This window comes from Hippopotamus amphibius, chromosome 15 (genome assembly GCF_030028045.1).
Source record: "Hippopotamus amphibius kiboko isolate mHipAmp2 chromosome 15, mHipAmp2.hap2, whole genome shotgun sequence".
In the NCBI taxonomy this organism is placed as follows: Eukaryota; Metazoa; Chordata; class Mammalia; order Artiodactyla; family Hippopotamidae; genus Hippopotamus; species Hippopotamus amphibius.
In genome coordinates this window covers 28414966-28435502 of record NC_080200.1, presented here as the reverse complement: position 1 = coordinate 28435502, position 20537 = coordinate 28414966, and the positions used below count along the sequence as shown (strand labels likewise).

Genomic DNA, 20537 nt, shown 5'->3' with positions numbered 1-20537 from the left:
TACCACATCTTCTTATTCAGTCATCTATTGATAGGGACTTGGGTTGCTTCCGTGTCTTGGCTATTTTAAGTGGTATTTTGTTCTTGCATGGAGGCACTGTCATCTTTACAAGGCTGGAATTTCTTTAAAGTTTGTTTTTTGTATTTTTTTATTTTTAGCCATGCCGTGGAGCATGCGGTATCTTAGTTCCACAACCAGGGATCGAACCCGTGCCCCCTGCATTGGGAGCACAAAGTCCTAACCACTGGACTTCCAGGGAAGTCCCCCTGTGAGGTTTTCTTGTTGCTGCCTACATTGTTTTTCTTTCCCCTGCGGTTTTGTTTTTTGTTTGTGCATTTCTTTGTTTTAGTGCATTTGGTCTCTTAGTGTCACATGTGAGTCTTTCCTCAAATGTCTGGTGATCTTTTGTCACTGGTCCTGTTTAAGACTGAAGCATTAGAAGGCCAAGTGGAAAGCATGGGTTGTGATTATTGAATGAGGGGTTTTTCTCTAGGGCAACAAGTGGCCACAGATGTCTCTTTTGCAGGTCTTTTCTCTGGACATCATTTAGTTTCTGTAGAAAAGGCTCTGGTCTCTTGACTGAGGGAGAGTCAAGAGGCTGCTGGTATGAGAGGCTGTATGGGGTGGGGCTGAGGTTCTCATGTGGCAAAATGCAGCCCTTCCCTACAGCGCCCTGTCTTCAGGCTGGGCCCCTCACCCATGCCAATCCTGTGCCTAATACCAGCAGACCTGTTAGTATTGTGCCTGAGGCCTGAGTCTGGAAACTCGGTTTCAGTTTCTCTAGATAATAGGCCAGTAGGCCAGTGAAGAAGGAACCAAAACTTTCTGTGGGGATCTGGGAGGTCTACCTTTGTGTGAGGCTTCCCCACCGCTACCCCCCAGATCCCTCAGTGTCCTGCTCCCTGCCCCATCCTGCCTTCCTCAGCACTTGTCATTCATTTCCTAAACCCTTGTGGTGCACACAATCTCACTGTGGGCCACTCGCTGAGCAACGTCGTTTATTCCTCTCTGCTGCCTTCCATCCCCATAGAGCATGTGGGGTTTTCATTGAAGGCATTAGTGTACTGCAGTGGCATTAGACATGCAAGAGATACATGGGGAGGAGGCCTGTGAGGAAGAGCAGAGGGAATGAGTCAGAAGAGGTGGGGAAGCTGGCAGGGGGCAGCCCAGTCTGACCCCTTGGAGTAGAGAGGGAATGAAGGAGGGTTGGAGCTGCCTGTCAGAGGAATCTGGTGTCTCATAGAAATTTTCCTCCTTCCCCATGCAGTCACTGGCCACAAGCTGCTTTGGGGTGTGTGGCCTTGTCATGAGCAGAGGGGAGGGTCAGGGCACCCCTCAGGGTGTCTTCAGTTGTACTCCCACCAGCAGAGAGCCAGGTAGGCATTTGCATGGCTGCTACTGTCCACCCTTGCCCCCTTCAGCTTTGCTTCTCCACACAGGTGAGGAGCAGGCCCCTCAGGCTCCCCATGGGCCCCTTCCTGAGGGGACGGGACAAACTATAGCCCCTTTCACTGTAGCTGACCTCGGAGCCACAGCAGGTACCCATTCTCTCCATTCTTCATACCCTCAGTCAGCACCCTAGCAGGTCTCTGTGCCTTACCTGAATATGACCCAGACCTTCATTCCTGAGGGGTCCAAGTCTGGTGGCTCACAGTGGGCCACTGGGTCCCTGGACCCACCCGACAGTCATCTCCCTAGTCCCCGCGTTTGTGGTTGGAACTGATACACTTGGCAGTGGATACTTTTGGCAGAGTGACCCCTACATTGGTTCTTTGGTCTGTGAGGTGAGAGTTATCATGATGAAGAAGGCCAAGTAGAAACCTGAAGGCCCCCTTCACAATAGTACATCAAAAACATTATTGAACTCTGGGAGGTGGGGGAGAACAGAGAAAATTAATGCTGCCTTTAAAACCTAAAGAATGGCAGGATGATGGTCCCTCATCACTCAGTTTAATTCAGTCATCCAGCCCTTGAGAAAACTAGATGGATGCCAGAGAATGGAGACCATCGAGGCGCAGCCAGCCAGTAGTCCTGATTGCAGCTGCTGTGCTGGACACAGTGTCGTTTTTAGAGCAGATTCATAAGGCTTCCGGTGGGGCATGTAGCCACTGATGGGGCGAATGCATCCTTCCATACTGATTGGAAGAGAGGAAAAGAAACTATTCACACCCCTGTGAGGTGGACAGTTTTGCTCTAAGCCTGCGTCGTCATAAAGTTGGAAGAGATCGGGACCAGTCTCCATTCATTATCCGGCCTCCACAACCCACTGCCAGCACCAGGTAGAGGAGGCATGATGTTGCTTTGAGTCTTTGACTTCCGGCGTTCACTTAGAATTCGTGTCTCATACTTCTCCAGATGTCTGCTTAGTCTCCTGTCCCCAGGTACAGTCACCCGAGCCAGTGGTCATAGGTACCTGTGGAGAAACAAAGGCAGTGGACACTTGTTACAATGTGCAGGGTCCTCCCTTCTAGGACACCTCTTTGTCAGTGGATTCTAGACTGAGAACTGACCAAGAGTGGCAATGCCCTCAACCTTCCACGACTCTGCTCTTGCCCTTTTTTAGGTACAGAAGTTTCGCCCACCCTTTTTGGCTGCCCCAGGGATGCCATCCCCGCACTCTGTGGGTCAAGCCCCAAAATTTAGGTGTCATTTGTATTTTAATGTGTTTCTTGTTTTCCTTGTTTGGGATAGTTTTCAAGATTTGAAGGGGCAGGGTCTTTACTCTGCCATCTTCCAACTACAAGCCCAGTCTGTTTGTGGAAAGCTGCTTCTGGTTGTGTGTGGAGACTGATGGGGAGAGCAGCTGTGCGTGTGAGGAGCCCGCAGGGGCCCTGGGACCTCTTTAAGCACCTTCCTGTTGGCAAGCGTTGGGAGGTGCGCTGCCTCTCCTGCCAGGACAAGAATCCACACCTTTGACAGCTTGGTTTGCATCGTATTATCACAGTTTTCCAGCAGATGGCAGTCAAGTGTGTTGTTCCAACAAAATCAGTGCAAGAGGACCATCTTCTGACAGGTGGAGGTGGCCAGAACGGGCATGTTTTCTAATCATGCAGCAGTTCATGAGACTGGCTGGCGGCACTGCTCTCATCACCCTTGTTCGTGTGGCTGTGTGTTAGTTCAAGGCCAGGTTGGATTTCTGGGGCTGCTGGGTGGTAAAGTAGAGATATTTCAAATTTTAAAAAAAATCAATCTCCTAAAGATAAAGCACCTATTGACATCCCCCCAACAGCATAAGGAAGGGTCTGTTTCTGTTTCTTCCTCCGGCACTGGGTATTGCCATTCTTTTCCTCGTTGCTGGAAGAGAGACCAAAAATGGTTCCTTGTCATTTGGGTTTTTAATTTTCACGGAGTTGAGCATGATTTTATCTATTAGTAATTTGTGTTCTGAAATGCCTGTTCTTGCCGTATTCTTTAAGGAAGCTGGAAACAAATTGGTTTGTTGTACCTTAGCAGCATGACTGCCTCCCCACAGGAAAGGGTCGCTGGTTTGCGTGTGGGGCTGATTCTTCTCGCGCTTTCCTTTGTGCAGGCTAGCAGCTGTGGGTGAGTTGGCCGTGCTCCCCACAGCACTGCTGCACATCAGGACACGCACAGGGACCAGTACATCTGCATGGGCTTTGTGGGAATTTTCATTATGTTTTTAAGCAATATATATTTATGAATTCTATTTTACTGAATTCCGGATGTTTAGAAAGAGAGCACTTAGCAGTCACGAAACATAATTTTAGCTGACGTAATTTTTAAGTGTTTTTCTGATTATCCCAATAACACTTGGCAGCTGTCACTCAAGGCACAACTATGCCCATTGGTGTCCTATCGATTGGAAAGTTTCAGGCAGGTGCTGGGCCTGAAACATCACTTAAAGTGATGGCCTTTCTGTGTGATGTGATTTGGCAGTTTGACATTGTAACTACACATTGGAAAGTGCTTGTGAGAAGAATAGATGTGGATTGTGTAGAAGTCATAGTGTGTAGGGTGAGTTTGCAGGCTGGAGTCCTATGCAAGAGTCAGATTCCTGTGGCCTGAGGAAGGGTCTGGGACGTGGGGGTTACCATGAAGAAAGGCCCTAGAGTTATGAAGGAAAAACTGTAGAAGTTGTGATAAGTTGTGTTGAGAGTGTGGTAGAGTGTGACACGTACATTCACTTGGCAAACATTTTCTGAGTCTGCTATGCAAGACTCCGTGCCGAGAGCTGAGAGCACAGAGAGGCCTTTGAAGCCTCCTCTCACAGAGCCAGCACTGGGAGGGGTGGCTGAGGGTAGTGGGGGGGGGAAGGGGGGTCCCAGGGAGGGGTGGGTACTTGGTGATCATGGGATTCTTCTTCCAAGGAAAGAAGAAGCCTTTGGAAGATCTTAGAATCAGAGAATGCTAGCCCTGCGCTGTCCAGTATCATAGACACTAGCCACTTGAGGCTATTAAATACTCAGAATGTGGCTGTGATTGTAAAGAAACACAGGATTTCAAAGACAGTACGAAAAAAAAGAATGTAAACTATCTCATTAATAATTTTTATATGTTGGTTACATTTTTAAATGAATACTTTGGAAATATACTGTATTGAATTTAAAAAAATTATTAAAATTAATTTTACTTTTCCTAGTCACTTTTTTTTAAGGTGGCAGTTAGAAAATCGCACATGTGGCTTGGACAGCAGGGAAGAGCCAGAGTGCTGGGAACTGAAGGCTGACCAGGCACAGACAGAGGGAGGAGTGGGAGTTGTGGAAACCCTCAGAAGGTTTTAAGCAAAGGAGCGTTGTGAAGGTCTAGACAGGGGAAGGGCGACCATCTGGCCCCTCTAGGCTGATTTGTATTAGTTTCAATTTGAGAATAGGATACTCCAAAATGGTTCCAAAATCCCAGGGTTCAATTCTGACTTTCCTCCTGCCAGCACTCTCACGTACGTCAGCGGTCGCTGACCTCACAAAGCCTTACCAATGTGAGATTGTTTGCCTCACCTGCTTTGGTTCATTTTAGTAATTTAAACCATTTCCATCATAGGACTTGAAACCTAGCAACATTGTAGTCAAGTCAGACTGTACCCTTAAGATCCTGGACTTCGGCCTGGCTCGCACAGCATGCACCAACTTTATGATGACCCCCTATGTGGTGACACGATATTATCGGGCACCCGAAGTCATCCTGGGCATGGGCTACAAAGAGAACGGTGAGTACAGACAGAGCTGCAAGAGCCCAGGATGTTTAAAACTAGTGCTATTAGTCATCACTGGTTTTCTTCTCTTTCCTGTGAACTATGTGAAATATACTGTGGAGACTGTGTTATACATAGATTATCATAGTTCACAGATGAGAAATAATTTTATATTTCTACTAGTTAAAATTATTCACTTTAAAAAATTTACTTTTGAAATTAATATTTTTGAACATTTATCAAAGTATAACATACTTACAGAAAAGTATGCACATCTCAAGTGTGCAGCTTGGTGGGAGCACCCCCACGTCACCAGCAGCACCCAAGGCCTCCTGGCCTCCCCCTGGGCCTCAACCCCAAAGGGAAGCCATTATTCTCGTTTCCAGCAACATAGATTGATTTTGCTTATTTTTGAACTTGATATAAATAGAATAATACATGTGCTTTTTGTGTGTAAAATTGGTATTTTTTTAACAGCAAAACTTATTCTAGCAATATCAGAGCTCTTTGAAACTTAGCTTTTGAAAAATTTGTCAAAAAGAACTAAATCACATTTACTTGTTAAAAAAAGAATCTGAAAATTTGCCTGTCATCTGAAATGAGTTGTGCTGCAAGTTTAGTCAGATATTTTATAACCTGTGCTCCCACTCTGAGAGACACAGCTCTGTGGGTTTCCAGTCCTCTGTGGACATGAGAGAAAATGAGGTCCCCTGTTAGCTTCTCTCACCCTGCCCCCACCATCAGGGGCACTAAATAGCCCTCTGCTTGGGCATCTGAGGCCTGTCATTCAGCTGGGCCCCACAGAAGACAGCAAATGGCCCGAAGTTCAGGCACCTCTGGCCCACACCTGGAGCCCACACAAGCCTGTCCCTGTGAGGCCCTCATTCTGGAGGCGTAGTGTTCATATTTTTAAAAAGTCACGCTGACAAGTTGGGTGTGTTTGTGCTTGGGAGGGGGTTTGAGAAAAGACATGTGGGAGGGTCTCTGGCTGGTTTTAATCACCTGGTGTTTGGTAGTGGACATCTGGTCTGTCGGGTGCATCATGGCAGAAATGGTCCTCCACAAAGTCCTGTTCCCAGGAAGAGACTGTATCCTTCATAGGGAGAGCCCCAGCACTGACCACGGAGGCCGGGGCAGGGGTGGGCGTGTGCCTGGAAGCAGCTTGGTGAGGACAGGCGCTTCTCTTATCTGGGACGTTGTTTGTTTTTGAAGCTGTAAAGTATTGGACTCTTTGGCACTGAAAGCCCAGATTGCTGCAAACCAAAGGCCAAAATAGAGGTCAGCAATCTTCCACACTGTGTAAAAAAGTTCACCCTTAACTAGCAATTTATTTTCCATATTTGTGTGTTTAGTACACTGTTGGAATCCTTTTCCTCACCTTTGTTTTGTTCATGGCACTTCATAATTTTGTCATTTCACTTTATTTTCAGTTGATATCTGGTCAGTGGGTTGCATCATGGGAGAGCTGGTGAAAGGTTGTGTGATATTCCAAGGCACTGATCGTATCCTTCCCGGGTTCCTTCCCGGCCATGGTTTCCATTAATACCAAAGGCAGCAGGAGCTCAAAAGGAAAATGTTGTAACTCTAGACTGTAATCTGAGGGGGTCTTGATTATGTTTGTTAAATTAGTGTCACACACCAGATGGTTCAATTTTATGTTTTCTTTTTTACTTGACTACCTGTAATGATTTTATTGAGGTATAGAATTAAGTTAAACCAATTTATATTAGTTCTTATTTTTATGAAAAATAGCTTATAAGAAATGTATCTACTCTTTGACAAATGTATTCTGATATTTAAATGAAAATACTGTTAATTCAGTTAATTTATCTAGAAATTTGTTGTCTAAATTTAATAGGTCAATATTCTTATGTAATTTGTTTAATATACTATTTCATTAGTTACCAGGATGCATTAAAATATTTTCCTCCAAAGTAAGAACTGAAGCACACTACATAAGACCTAAATGCAAAAGATTAAAGTGAAAAGTTTGTGAGGAACAATATTTGCTAAATTTTTTTGTTTGCTACTCTTCTGACATTTTGTAGGAAATTTTAGAAGATCCACTTAGAAGGTTATTTTGTGACACACAAAGTCTAAATAAATATAAAATGCAAAAAAGGTCAACTTATACTGTGGTCGACAAATTGTATTAATGACAGCATAAAAGAGAATAGATATATGATAGCTTCAACAGCTTTCTTTTCTCATATTCCTCATATTCTTCCATCTTCAATATTTTTTACTCTAACATGGTTTTTCACATATACTCTTTTTTCATTTGTGTTCTAACCACCTAAAATTTTCATTAGTCTTTTTGATGTTTTTTGTTACAAAAGCTTAAAGTGGTCTCTGTCTGCTGGCAGATATGGGTTACCTTTAAAAGAAATTAAGTTGTATAGCTATGTTTTATATGTATTTTATTAAGTAATTTTAGTTTTTTATAATTTTATGAGGGTGGTTTTCTTGTAATATAAATTCTTCACAACACAAACTTGGGATGAGAAGATTTTATTCCTATCATTTTACTTACCTTCCTTGACATTTTCCACATCACAGATTTTACGTGAAGTTAAACACAGCATTTTATTTTGTTCTAATAAATTTTCTAGCAATTTTCCATAGCCTTACCTTAGATTCAGTTATTTCAAACTGTAAATAAGATCTTTAGTTTGCAAATAAATTCAGTTAAAAAGGGAAAAGTTGATGTAGTCTAAAGATTTATTTATTTATTTATGGCCTCACCACAAGGCTTATGGGATCTTAGTTCCCCGACCAGGGATTGAACCCATGCCCTCAGCATTGAAAGCGCAGAGACCTAACCACTAGACCGCCAGGGAATTCCCTAAAGATACATAATTAGAAGTATCTACTTAACATTCAGTTTCTCTCAATTTTTAATTCATTTTGTGTCTTTCCTTTAATTAATTAAATGTTTTCTTCAGAAAGTACAGAAATGTGTGAGAACTTTTTGGTACATTATTAAGCAATTTAAAATTCTTCATTTACATATTAACATCTTGCAGTGTCAGTAATAATGATTTTATGTATGTCACCTAATGTCATTCTCAGAACATACACAGAGATTACATCATTTTCCAAAGACAATTCTGCTAACTTTTTCAAACATTAGATAGGAAAAGATCCTGGAAACCAGATTGCAGTTCTCAGAGGTTTGTTTTAGATTTGTAACCTGAGGTAGAAAAGGAACTCCTGTCCCTGCATGGCCTGTGAGAAGGAGAAAGCTTTAGCCAGGCGCCTCCCAGGGAGCAAGGGACCCCAGAAGCCAAGAAGCAGGTTACTGAGGGAGGTTCATTGACACTGTCAAAAAGGTGAGAATTGAAGGATGGTCATCTGCAACTTTGATGGGTGCAGTTTTCATGAAGTGATGGGGGAGAAGCCTGATGAGAGGATGTTTAAGAGAGAAGGAGAGGCTGGGAACTAGCGATACAAGTATAGACAGCTCTGTTTTGCTGCAAGTAGGAGTGGTAGCTAAGCTATGGATGTTCAGCCAAAGGAAAGTGGCTGTTGTTTTAAGATGGGAGAAAAAAAAATTGTTTGATTGATGATGGAATCCTCCAGTGGATGAGGTACCAGCAAGAAGAAACAATACAGGAGGAGAGAGGGCCTCCTCCTTTGTTCTTTCAAGAACATGTGTCTGTCCCCTAGGTTCTGTCACAGTGGTGTCATTTTATTTTTCTAAGACGTACCTCAGTTAGTCACTTTTTAAAGATGCTGTTTATTTGATTCCTCTGGCTTGTTTTCTCTTTTATACTTTTTATGGTTTTATCAATAGAATCGCTTTCCACATTCTTCTTGCCAGTTATCTCAAGCCCCCAGTGAAAGGCAAAGCTAGTACTGTCTGCATTTTACAAACAGGAAGATGAGACCCAAGGGAGATTGGCTGCCTGATACCTCGTGAGTGTCTAATACATAATGGAGTCTGAACCAGATCATGTATTTTGGAAGGAAATAAAACACAATCCTTTGCATTGCAGTGATGGTCAGGGTCAGTGCCAAGTGAAACAGAATGACCTCTCAAAGCTGTCACTGCTCAGTGTAAGCCCAGCTACAGTGGGAAGGGACATGGTGAGGGCTTAGAAAGTCCAGAGCCCTGGCTGCTGCCCCCTCCCTCATGTACTCCATCCTGCCAGGCCTGCCTGGCAGGGATGGCTCCCAGCTGTAAATTGAGCAGTCAGGTCTCTCTACTTTAGGGAGCTTTAGCTGTAACATAGCTTTATTATGAGAACTGATTTCAATTTGTCTATGTAACTACTACCTAATTTCATGTTTAAGACTTTCAGTCATAAGTATTCTTCAATTACAAGATAACGTTATTTTGATCTAGAATGGGAAGGCACATAGACTTTATTGTGTTGATTTAATAAACTGTGATCAGAGCTTATAAGATGCAGAGTTGTTGTTTTTTTTTAATAGTCTTAACTTGGAACCCAAACCTTATTTGAATATTATTTCAGAATGCTTGTGCCAACCCAGGAGGGTGGCCTGGTTAATTACTTATTGATAAATATAAAAATAAAGTTTTTCTTTGAATGATGCTACTTTATGTAATATGAATATAAGGCATTTCAGTTGTATTTTCCTCAAGAGATTCCTTAGATATTGATCAGTGGAATAAAGTTATTGAGCAACTAGGAACACCATCTGCAGATTTCATGAAGAAACTTCAGCCAACTGTGAGGAATTATGTAGAAAACAGACCAAAGTATCCTGGAATCAAATTTGAAGAACTCTTTCCAGATTGGATATTCCCATCAGAATCTGAACGAGACAAAATTAAAAGTAAGATGTCCTTTTTTATTATACTGGTTTTCATAATCTGGATGAAACTTTCACTTTTTTATGTTTTCATTCTAAAACCTGTGAACACTGAGAGACAAAACAGTTGAAACCCTCAAAGTCATTTACAGGCTAGAATGAAGGCGTTTCAGAAAGAAAGCTAAAGACCTAGAAGTTTTGTCCTCAATAAGATGACTTAACTGAAGGCCAAAATATTTACATCAGTCTGAAAGACTCATATTAATTACAACAAGTGGAATTCAAACAGTTTTCAGGTATAAAGAATACATGAATAAAGATTCTAGCCAGTTGAGTCATAAATTTTAAAAGGCACCTTCTCCCCTTCTCCTGTGCCCATCACTAAAATGTGTTTTAAGGGAAAAGAATACATTTGTTTCTCTCTACATCAAGATAAACTGTGCCTCATTCAGAAAAGCCCCATATCTTCTTTGCCTATACATGTGAATTTTAATTGCTGAAACCTAGGTGAGCCTTGTATTTAACCACGTTATTGAATTTGTTGGATTTTTTTCTATTAATCTCTAGATTTTAAAATAAGTGTATACAGGTAGGCAAAGCAGAGGCATCTTGTGAAGTGTTCTGTACTGTGCAAATATGAAATCATTGTGTGGCTTAGTCTGTTCTAATTTCACTTTGATGTGGCACCAGGAAAAAAAATGCTTTCCTGTGCTTCATGCCTGCACTCTTGGCAGTGCCACCCTTAGCTTAGCTCCCGTACTTGCCTTGGCCATGGCTTCTCAGCCTTGTGCCCTGTCCTTCTCCCCTCCCAGCTCAGAGGCTGAGAACACACTTGGAAGCCTGGTTTGTGGTGGAAGTGGCTGCTTGACTTTAGAAAAAGGCTGATAATCTTGAACCCCTCAACAATTTCTCAAAGTTAATACACTTTTGTTCTGTCTGTTCAAGTTTAGTTCTTTTTTTTTTTTTAACTTATTTATTTATATATTTATTGTCTGCGTTGGGTCTTCGTTGCTGCACACGGGCTTTCTGTAGTTGCTGCAAGCAGGGGCTACTCTTCATTGTGGTGCACAGGCTCCTCATTGTAGGGGCTTCTCTTGTTGCAGAGCACAGGCCCTAGGCGTGTGGGCTTCAATAGTTGCGGTACATGGGCTCAATAGTTGTGGTGCACAGGCTCAATAGTTGTGTCGCACGGGCTTAGTTGCTCCGTGGCACGTGGGATCTTCCCAGAGCAGGGCTTGAACCCGTGTGCCCTGCATTGGCAGGCAGATTCTTAACCACTGCGCCACCTAGGAAGTCCCAACGTTTAATTCTTTATTGTGTTATTTTCAGGTTAACAGCATTTGTTTATTAATCTAATATTTGTTTTTACCCTAGCAAGTCAAGCCAGAGACTTACTATCAAAAATGTTGGTGATAGATCCTGACAAGCGAATCTCTGTAGATGAAGCTCTCCGTCACCCCTATATCACCGTTTGGTATGACCCTGCTGAAGCAGAAGCAGTAAGTATCTGTTTTGAAAAGACTTATGTGTAAAGGCAGGACATGCATTTCCTTGGATCTTCTGTCAGTCTTGAATGGCTACTTAAAGTCCTGGATTTTAAAGGACTCCTGATTACAACGAGGCCAGGTAACATGGGTCACAACCCCTTTTGGGATGCTTGTTACCGGGGCTGTACTCAGAGTACCTCAGGAGTGAACATGCTTCTGCTGTGGGGATATAACTGTCTCCATTTATGCAGATGCGGCTGTGTGATCATAATATCATGTTTTGTAGGCATCCATTTGTCTACCTGGCACTGTGCCTTGGGCTTTGCTTACATCATCTTGTTTAGGCATCCAGTCAGGCTGAGAAACTTGCTGAAAATCACAAGTTTGTTCGTCCCTCCCCAGAGGTGCCCGCTAGGGGAGTTCCCCTTCTGACTCTGGTGCTCGTGTGCATTTTTCTGTAGCAGCACTGGTGTGGATGGTCTTCAGCTGGGAGTGAAGTAACCACATAGTGGCATGCTTATTATTATGTCTTGGCCAATGCATTTAACCACCATTTTTTGGGGGGGGTATAGTTGTTTTACAGTGTTGTGTTAGTTTCTTCTGTACACCAGAGTGAAGTAGAGATCCCTGTGCTATACAGCAGGTTCTCATTAGTTATCTACTTTATACATATTAGTGTATCTGTGTCAATCCCAATCTCCCAATTCATCCCACGCTCCCAACCACCATTTTAAACGTTGTTTTTTATGAAAAGAATTTGATTTTTAAACACATTATTTTAAGCAAATTTTTGAAGCAGTCCATTTATGAATTGGGGATGGAGTTTGGGAGTTCTAACAGGAAGAAATATAAACCCGAAATATGTTTTGCAGCTTCTTTATTTCCTAGCATAGTACCTTGTCCAGGGTGGATCTCTAGGAAACAGCCTGTGATTACTGATTTTATAATTACATTTGAGCAAATGTCTTTAGAGTGTGATTATTAGGAGGACTATAATAGCTCTATTTTTTGGCTAGTTTTTCCGTAATTATTTTGATTCTGAAACTGATGTAAATATAACATTTGTGAAGAAATCTTTAATAAGCTGTGTATTGAATGAAACTACATCCTTATTTTAAATAATTTAGAAGTCTTACAAGCGATTCCTTTTCTTCATGCTTCATTATTTTTTTAACTATTGAGTTCACCTGTAATTTAATTTTTAGCCACCACCTCAAATTTATGATGCCCAGTTGGAAGAAAGAGAACACGCAATTGAAGAATGGAAAGGTAAATGCAGAACTTATTTTGATTGTTACTTATGACATTTCTCGAAATGGGGCAACTTATCACTTTTTGACAATAGCCTTTCTAAGGGAGGGGCAAGAGACCCTGCAACCCACTTATCCTCTCTCCTCCCACTTCCCAGTAGGAAAAGAACTTGAAGATAACAGTCTCAGAGAGGAACATGTATGAATTGCATATTAGTTGCTTCAAAAGAGAAAAATAAACTTTTTCACACAATCTTACATTATCAAATTTTGGTTTGTAAACTAAACTCAGTGATTGTATCACACTTACCTTGTTAATGTGTTGCAAATTGTTCAGTAACCCCAGTGCACAGGCCCCTGTAACACAGACATGAGACCCCACGGGGGTCATGTGATCTTATGCTGTATTTGTAAGCCATGTAGTTACATATGTATTTTAAAATAAGAGTTTGGGAAAAATTTTAGATCAAAAATGTCCAAATAGTTATTATTACCACTCTAAGATTAACCAAACAACCCACAACAAACTAAACCAGTTAAAAAAGAGGCTGAACTAAAAATTTTTCATTAAAAAGCAGAACCAGTACTAATTGAAAACTACGGTCAGCGCAAGTCAAACACAATGATGTGTCTTTCCCAAGAGCCCCTCCCCAGGATGTAGGGACACCAGCAACCTGCACACACACACACCCGTAGCCCTCACTAAGTGCTTGCAATGAGCTAATTTTATATCATGAATAGCAAAATTTTAGGAAGTTGCTGATACCTTACTTAATAGGTAATTAGTTTTTCTGACAAATGGAAATTGAGGAAAACTGAGATCAAAGCCAAGAAAAAAACTTAGATAATTGGATTGATTTCTGGCCAGTCTGGAGGGGTTACATTTGGAGAACCACAAGTAATGATGCAGGAAAACATGTGCAAAAAGATGTGAGACTATCCAGTACTTAAACTGTCCTGTTAGAGCTGCTTTACTAGTACTTTCCCTCCCTCTCTCCCCTCCTCCCTCCCTCTGGGTCTCACTCTCCACCCCCACTTTGTAAAACCCTGTCATGGATCCAGAACTACCCTACATTTTTGGCTATCTTAATAGTTGGGTTGAAAAGATATAATGGATCAAATTATATTTTGGTCTAGGTAAACTGTATTACTTAATTGTCTATCGCAATTAAAAATAGCACATCACATTGCCTTGGAGTGGTTCCAGTTGATTTGGAAGCAGGGTTTCAAGATGCAAAGAAACTGATAAAGCATTTTAACTTGAATTTCTGTTTGAAGAGCTGATTTACAAAGAAGTAATGGATTGGGAAGAAAGAAGCAAGAATGGTGTTATAAAAGACCAACCTTCAGGTTAGTGATTGCTTTAATTGTTTGGTTGCATAATATTTTTTTTTCCCTATTCATTGTTCGTAAGTGACCCCAGTGTGTTGCCAGCTTGACCAGCATTGGATTTGAAAATTCCTTATATGAAATAGTCTTCTCCTTTTTAGTTTGTCCTGGTGGTGGCAGCTAACATTTTACTGATGTGCCAGGCAGCAAACTAACTATGTTATGAACATTCTTGTTTCATCCTTGTAACAGCTGCTGTCAGTTTCGTTAACAGATAAGGACATTGAAACTTAAAGCCCTTTCAATGTGCATGACCCTCTTTGTACTTCCCTCAACCAGTTAAAAAAGAAAATTAATGTGAATCTAGATAAAATGGAATTTGGTTTTCTTTTGAGAAAATTGTTCATGTAATGCTCCCATCTTTCTACTTGATCTGCTTAGTGGTAGAAGTCCAACAAATAGGTAATTTTATGATTATTAGAGACATAATATATACAAGTTAACTTATGTCCTATAGGGTTCTACCTGAAACAGAATTCTTTGTTATATTTATTTTCTCCTTCCACTCCCACTGGAAAGCGCATGCATGTGCACATAAGTACATATTGGACTGCTTCTTATTCTTGAACTTTATATTCAGCATGACGTATGTGTCAAGTGTCTAGAGATTATATAAACTTCAATACGAATTTAGGTGCTTGTTGTTAAGTAAGCACAAACTTAAGACTGACCACTGAGAGCCTGAATGTTTTGTTTTTGTTCAAATGAGACTGAAATATAGATAGTAGGAAGTAGGATAGTTTCATTTACCTTAAAATGTCAGTTTTGGGGATTTAGAAAGCAAAAATAAAGTAAACAAGAGTCCACTATTTTTTTTTTTTCCTTTTCTTATTTGTTTGTATACAGTCCTTCTTTTAGAAGATATTTTTATTGCAAAAGAATTTTTCAAAGCTTGATGCTTTTTTTCCTTGGACTAAGTGTTTATGATTATAATTGAAATGTCTGAAAACACTTGAATCCTACTTGGGCTTAAGCCTTTTGTGATACTGATAGTTTTAGGATAAATTCAGCAATTTTCTTTTAGTATCTTTTTAAAACCAGCAGGTATTTTTAAAGTAGTTAACATGATTATACATGAGTGCTTTATGATGTTTAGTACTGGGAAGAAAGAGAATATTGCAGGGAAAGAGAGGAATATTTGGGATTTTGAGCCTAAAGAAAGACTCCAGAAAAAGTTCAAAGTGTACAGTCAACTAACTTCTTGTTTATACTAATAGTATAGGAAACTACAAAAGGACAGAGCTGAGAAATGACCTGAAGTCTCATTGCCTGGATTTGAAGCAGTGTCATGCCTCAGATTTTATTATATTTGGTTTTCTTAGCACAGATGCAGCAGTAAGTAGCAACGCCACTCCTTCTCAGTCGTCATCTATCAATGACATTTCATCCATGTCCACTGAGCAGACGTTGGCCTCAGACACAGACAGCAGTCTGGATGCCTCAACAGGACCCCTTGAAGGTTGTCGATGATAAGTTAGAAATAGCAAGCTTGTCATCAGTGAAGGAACTCTCGCTTCCATGGGCCTGAAATACGTGGGAGTTGATGGAACCAAATAGAAAAACTCCATTTTCTGCATGTAAGAAACACGATGCCTTGCCCCTACTCAGTTGTACTAGGCTTGCCTTGCTTAGATTATAAAATGAATCAGTTTATGTCTAAAGAAAAAAAGTGCAAACCACACTTCTAGAGATTTTGTTCAAGGTCATTTCAGGTGAGCAATTAGAATAGATTATTTTTTTTTTAAGTTGTGCGGTAATAGTGGCAGTTTCTCATCCTCAGTAACTGCTGGGACTTATATGCATGTGACCACAAATGCTTGCGCGGACTTGCCCTCTAGCACTTCAGAAATCAGTGTTTATTAAGCCAAATAATCTCCAAGGTAGTGCTGCTTCTAGAACTGTCTCTTAAACCTCTTAAGTCATTTGGTGTCTGTCCAGAAAAAAGTAGACTTATGTGTATTAATTGGCCGCCATCATATTATCATATCTTACCTGCTTTTAGGGTATGAGTTATTTTCTTTCATATTTCAGAAGGAATATAATTAAATATATATAATAAATAATGTAACTTTTCTTAAATTTGTCATGTTTTGAGCTAAGAATTACCACTGCTAAGACCAGGACACTTTGTTTTCTCTAAATTGTCTTAGTCTGTGTGACTGTACATTGAGCTTTACTGCATGATAAAATTTTAAGTTTTGTTTTGTGCTGCTTAAAACATATATACCTTTAAAATTCTATCTACCCTCTCTCTTTTTTATTGGTCTTCTGGACTTACTATTAATTTAAAGTGCTATCTAGAACTTCATCTTCTTTATTAGCCACCTAATACCCATGTCAGTAATATGATGGCAAATAGATTCTTCAACCCATCACCTGCTGTTAGAATAGAATTTTATGACGTGATCACTAAAGATGATTGCAGTCACTTACTAAGTGCTAGCTTCGCTTGAGCCTGGACTGGGTCCTTTCTTACCTCCCATCACTCAAGGTAAGATATGATTTCACAAGGCAGAGTTTCCCTCTTCCAACACAGCATTCTTACCTGACTTTCTTTTCTGGAAGAAACCATATAAATGCCCCTTTGGTCTGTTTTAGGAAGCAAGCTGATTCAGAATGCCTGTTTGTGGTTGTTTTCCATTTTGTGGAGGCATTTCCTTTTCCTAAGGGAATCCATGAATGTTCTGGAGAAATTCTTCTGAGGGATATGGAAGAAATGTCCTACAGGGTAATAGTTAACTATTGAATATTTTCTGATTTTAAACTGCTCACCTGAAATTGATACTTTCAGACTGATATGGAAATTGTTCAAAATTCAGTAAAATACTGAGTATTGAAGTGTCGTTGCAGAAATGGAGTTACGTTGGTCACGTGGCTACCTGTGCTCATAGTGCTTTTCCCCGGAGCTTCTTCTGTTACAAATTCATATCTTGTGTTTAGTTATTTTGGAAGCTATTGGGTCAACATTGTTCGCATTCTATAGAATGTGTTCTGAGGAGGAACTTTGATAAGAAAGTTTATTATAAATATTATCTAAAATATATGATTATCTCTACACCAGTTGTATCTTATTGGTCTTACCACTGGAAACTGGAACCCTTGATGAACAAAATTAATATTGAAGTAATAAATAGTTTTATATTGTGAGGTTTAGACACATTCAGCTATAAGATGGAAATGCTAACTTGGATTGAGACAGAAACACCTATTATGTGGCTTAGGGTTATTTTGGTTTTGGAGGCCTAATGGTATTGTGAAGAAAGTTGTCACTATAAACATAAACATCTTAAAATGGCCTCCTCTCTAACACACATCCTTTAAAAAGACTTTACTAAATCTATCTTTAAAAAGAAAAACAAACAAAGGGGAGAGTTTTAAAAATGCATTATCTGTCCTAGGCTTGTGTATATGCAGCACAGGGATGCTGAAGGCACATCGAGGCCGCGCTGGGTGGTGGTGCATTCAGCCAGGTGCCATTTGTAAGTGGAGCTAGGTGCCGCCCAGATTGGCTTTCTGCTCACTCATTCCTCTGTGTGTTCATGGACGGAGTCCGTGATGGCACAGACGGGTTTCCTGCCAAGACCACCTTCCATCAGAGATCGGTGAGTGTACCTAGGACAGGTCACAGGGCTGCAGACACCAGAGCTCCATAGAAATACCTCACCCCACTTCAGGGTCCTCGCTCCCGAGCCGAGATGTGCCAGGGCCCTGGTGCAATGCAGATAGTTTCAAATGGCTCTCCATGGATAAATGCAGATGTTGGATAAAGAACTGAAAAATTTGCTCAGTTTTTCATCTTTTCTATTTTATTTTTGTAATTTATATTGTACACAACCCTGGAAGTAACTATTTTGGACACATATTTTTATAAACCAGGTAATTTATTATTAGCCTGGAATCTGGACTAGGTTCATTTTGTTTGTTGACTTAGTTTTTTGTTAAAAAGGAAATGACTGCCTCCCCTATGTCGGGTCTTGATTTCAAGTGCAGGTCCCAGAGAGCAGACAGAGCCTGTCAGAGTAGGAGAGCATTCTAGAAACACGTCCTGCACAGTGTTGATCAGCTGTGGAAACGGGATGGAAACAGGGCTCTGCGCTTATCCCTGCGCCATGAAACTCAGAGCTGCAGTACTAAAAGGAGAAAACCCTTGGCAGGGCACCTTCCTGACACCCAGAGGCCAGAGCTGAAACACTGAATGGGATGCTGGTTTAATCCAGATTTGATGCTGTGTCAGTCATGGTTACAATGTGTGATGAGTCCGTCTGATTGATTTCTAATGTAACTCCTCCAGTGTTTCATACTGGTAATAAACACAGGTGTGACCTTTCAGATTGCATATCTCAAAAGTAACATTGCCTAATGTTTTATAATAAAATATATTATGTGTGTTTTGATTGGTGAAAATAATACAAATACATTTTAAAAGAGAAGTATATCGCATTTCCAGTTTTTGTGTTTTTAAGTGACAATTGACTGTATTTCACATTAGCATCTCTGATTACAGATTTAACGTGAACACAGGTAGATATTGGAGTGTCGTCATTTCGATCTATATTAGCAGATGTTTTTAAATTGAAAAGCAACACGTTTCTGTTAGATCTCTTACTGAAAATACTCTGCAAATTCCTGAATCTAAGTTTTCAAAAACATGCAGTGCAAAATCGAATATTCGGAGGAATTGTTTTCTCACAAGGTGTGGCCAGAAGAACCCACCAGTCAGTCAGTCTTTCCTTGTATCACTTAAAATCCTTAATGGCGCCTGTGTGCTTGTGGTTTTGTGCATGGATGAGCCTCTTTCATTTTGCGTCTGGTTTTGAGGCACTTTAGGATGTTTACTACTTAAAACCACAGGAATAGAGGGCCCACAATGGCTCACTTTCTTCGCTGCTTAAAAGGACTAGACTCATTCCAGATGGATGAGGATCAGTCTTAATTTTAAAGGTCTCTAGAGAAGGAAAACATTTCTCTTGATAATGATTTGGGTTCCATTTCTCTATCTTACCCCCTTCTCACTTTCAATGTAGATAGTACTAAAATACTTCTAATTTATTGACTTAAATGGTACATGTAGGTGGGTGGGATTTTTTTTTTTTTTTTTTGGTGACAGGAGGGGTAATATTTCAGAATAACTTAATATGTACTTTCCTATAGATCCTGTGGCTACTTGAGTGAATTTAAGCGCAAGCTTACCTTTGACAATAAGACAGTTATTTGATATTTTTGGTCTTTAATCAAGAAAATTGGTAACAAAATCAATAATAACAGTGATGGAGTGGCCAGTAACGTCTCTTTGAAGCCAAATGTGACCATGATTTAAGAGGGATGTGCCTGTCATGGCCACTGGGAACTTGTCATTTGCTGTGTCCTCAGAACCCGGGGGCCCTTGTGAACAAGGGTGTTTGCTATACCATTTCTGTGCTGGGGATTTAGTATTGGAAGGAAAATTCAGAACCAGTCCTCTAACCCCCTGCACGACATCGAGGAGGCTGCAGCCCCTCACCCATGTCGGGAAAGGGAGCAGCAGGGTTGCCTTCAGCATGCTTCGCACTCGTGCAGATCTTACTCTTCTTATAGTCATGAACACCTCAGAAAAAGGCCATGAGCACAGAATTTTGCCAGACTTTCTGAGGAATCCTGAATCCTGGTGGATATCACGTTGAGCCCCTTTCTAGAAGCAGCTTCTAAATGCTTTGTGGTCTTAGAGGGAAGCAGAGCCTGCAGGAGGGTTCTGCTGGCCTTTTCTGCTCTTAGTGGTTCTGACACTTTTGCATACAGATTTTGGTATGAATAGGGACATTTTTACTCTGAGCCCCAGCACAATTCGGTATTCTTGTTCTGTGTCAGAAAGCGCATATAGAGGCTGAGTTCAGTGAAATGGATCGTTTCCAGCTTTAATTCCAGGGGGAGCTTAGGTGCAGGGTAGGAACTGTAGGCTTATAATACAGACTTCATAGAAACATAGATATGATTAAATGCATCTCTTCATTTTAAAGAAGTAGTTCTGTGCTTTGAAGTAAACTCTTGGCTTTATTTTGTCTATGCACTTAGATTTCATGGAGAGTGGGAATGGATGAAGAGGTTCTCGAGTTCATACTGCCATTTAGGGCAGGAATCAACCTGAAGAGGTCACCCAGCCTCTGCTCAGATGGTTTTAATGAAGAGAATGCTCCTCCCACTGAATGTTTTGTAGTTTTGACTGTTAGAAAGTTCTTTCTTTAACTGAACTGAAACCTGGTTCCCACAACTTCCTAGGTCTTTCCTTTGGGTGAAATAGTGAGTCTGAGCCATCTTTATGAGACAGGCTTTAGTATGTTAGTTGGAAAAGTAGGCTCCAAGTGTTCCCTTCTCTAGCTTAAATTCAAAGTTCTCCCAACCCTCTTTCATATGAAAAAGCCCCAAGAGCCTCACCACCTCAGCACACCCTAAAAATATGGGCCCAGAAGTGAACATAATATTTCGGATACAGCCTGAGCATACGCCCTT

General features: G+C 40.8%; 1 protein-coding gene across 3 annotated transcripts in view; it reads left to right on the top strand.

Moving 5' to 3' along the window:
- Window positions 1-18574, top strand: part of MAPK9 (mitogen-activated protein kinase 9) — a 51671-nt gene extending 33097 nt beyond the window's left edge. The window contains exons 6-12 of one of the 3 annotated variants that reach the window (XM_057708154.1): window positions 4999-5164; window positions 6580-6651; window positions 9770-9952; window positions 11303-11427; window positions 12621-12684; window positions 13944-14015; window positions 15382-18574. In XM_057708154.1, the coding sequence (XP_057564137.1) occupies window positions 4999-5164; window positions 6580-6651; window positions 9770-9952; window positions 11303-11427; window positions 12621-12684; window positions 13944-14015; window positions 15382-15524 (825 nt within the window). In that variant the 3' untranslated portion in view covers window positions 15525-18574. Of the gene's footprint in view, window positions 1-4998; window positions 5165-6579; window positions 6652-9769; window positions 9953-11302; window positions 11428-12620; window positions 12685-13943; window positions 14016-15271; window positions 15351-15376 lie in introns of those variants that run through there. The other 2 variants (XM_057708155.1, XM_057708156.1) reach the window with 2 other exon arrangements.
- The last annotated feature ends 1963 nt before the right edge of the window (window positions 18575-20537 follow it).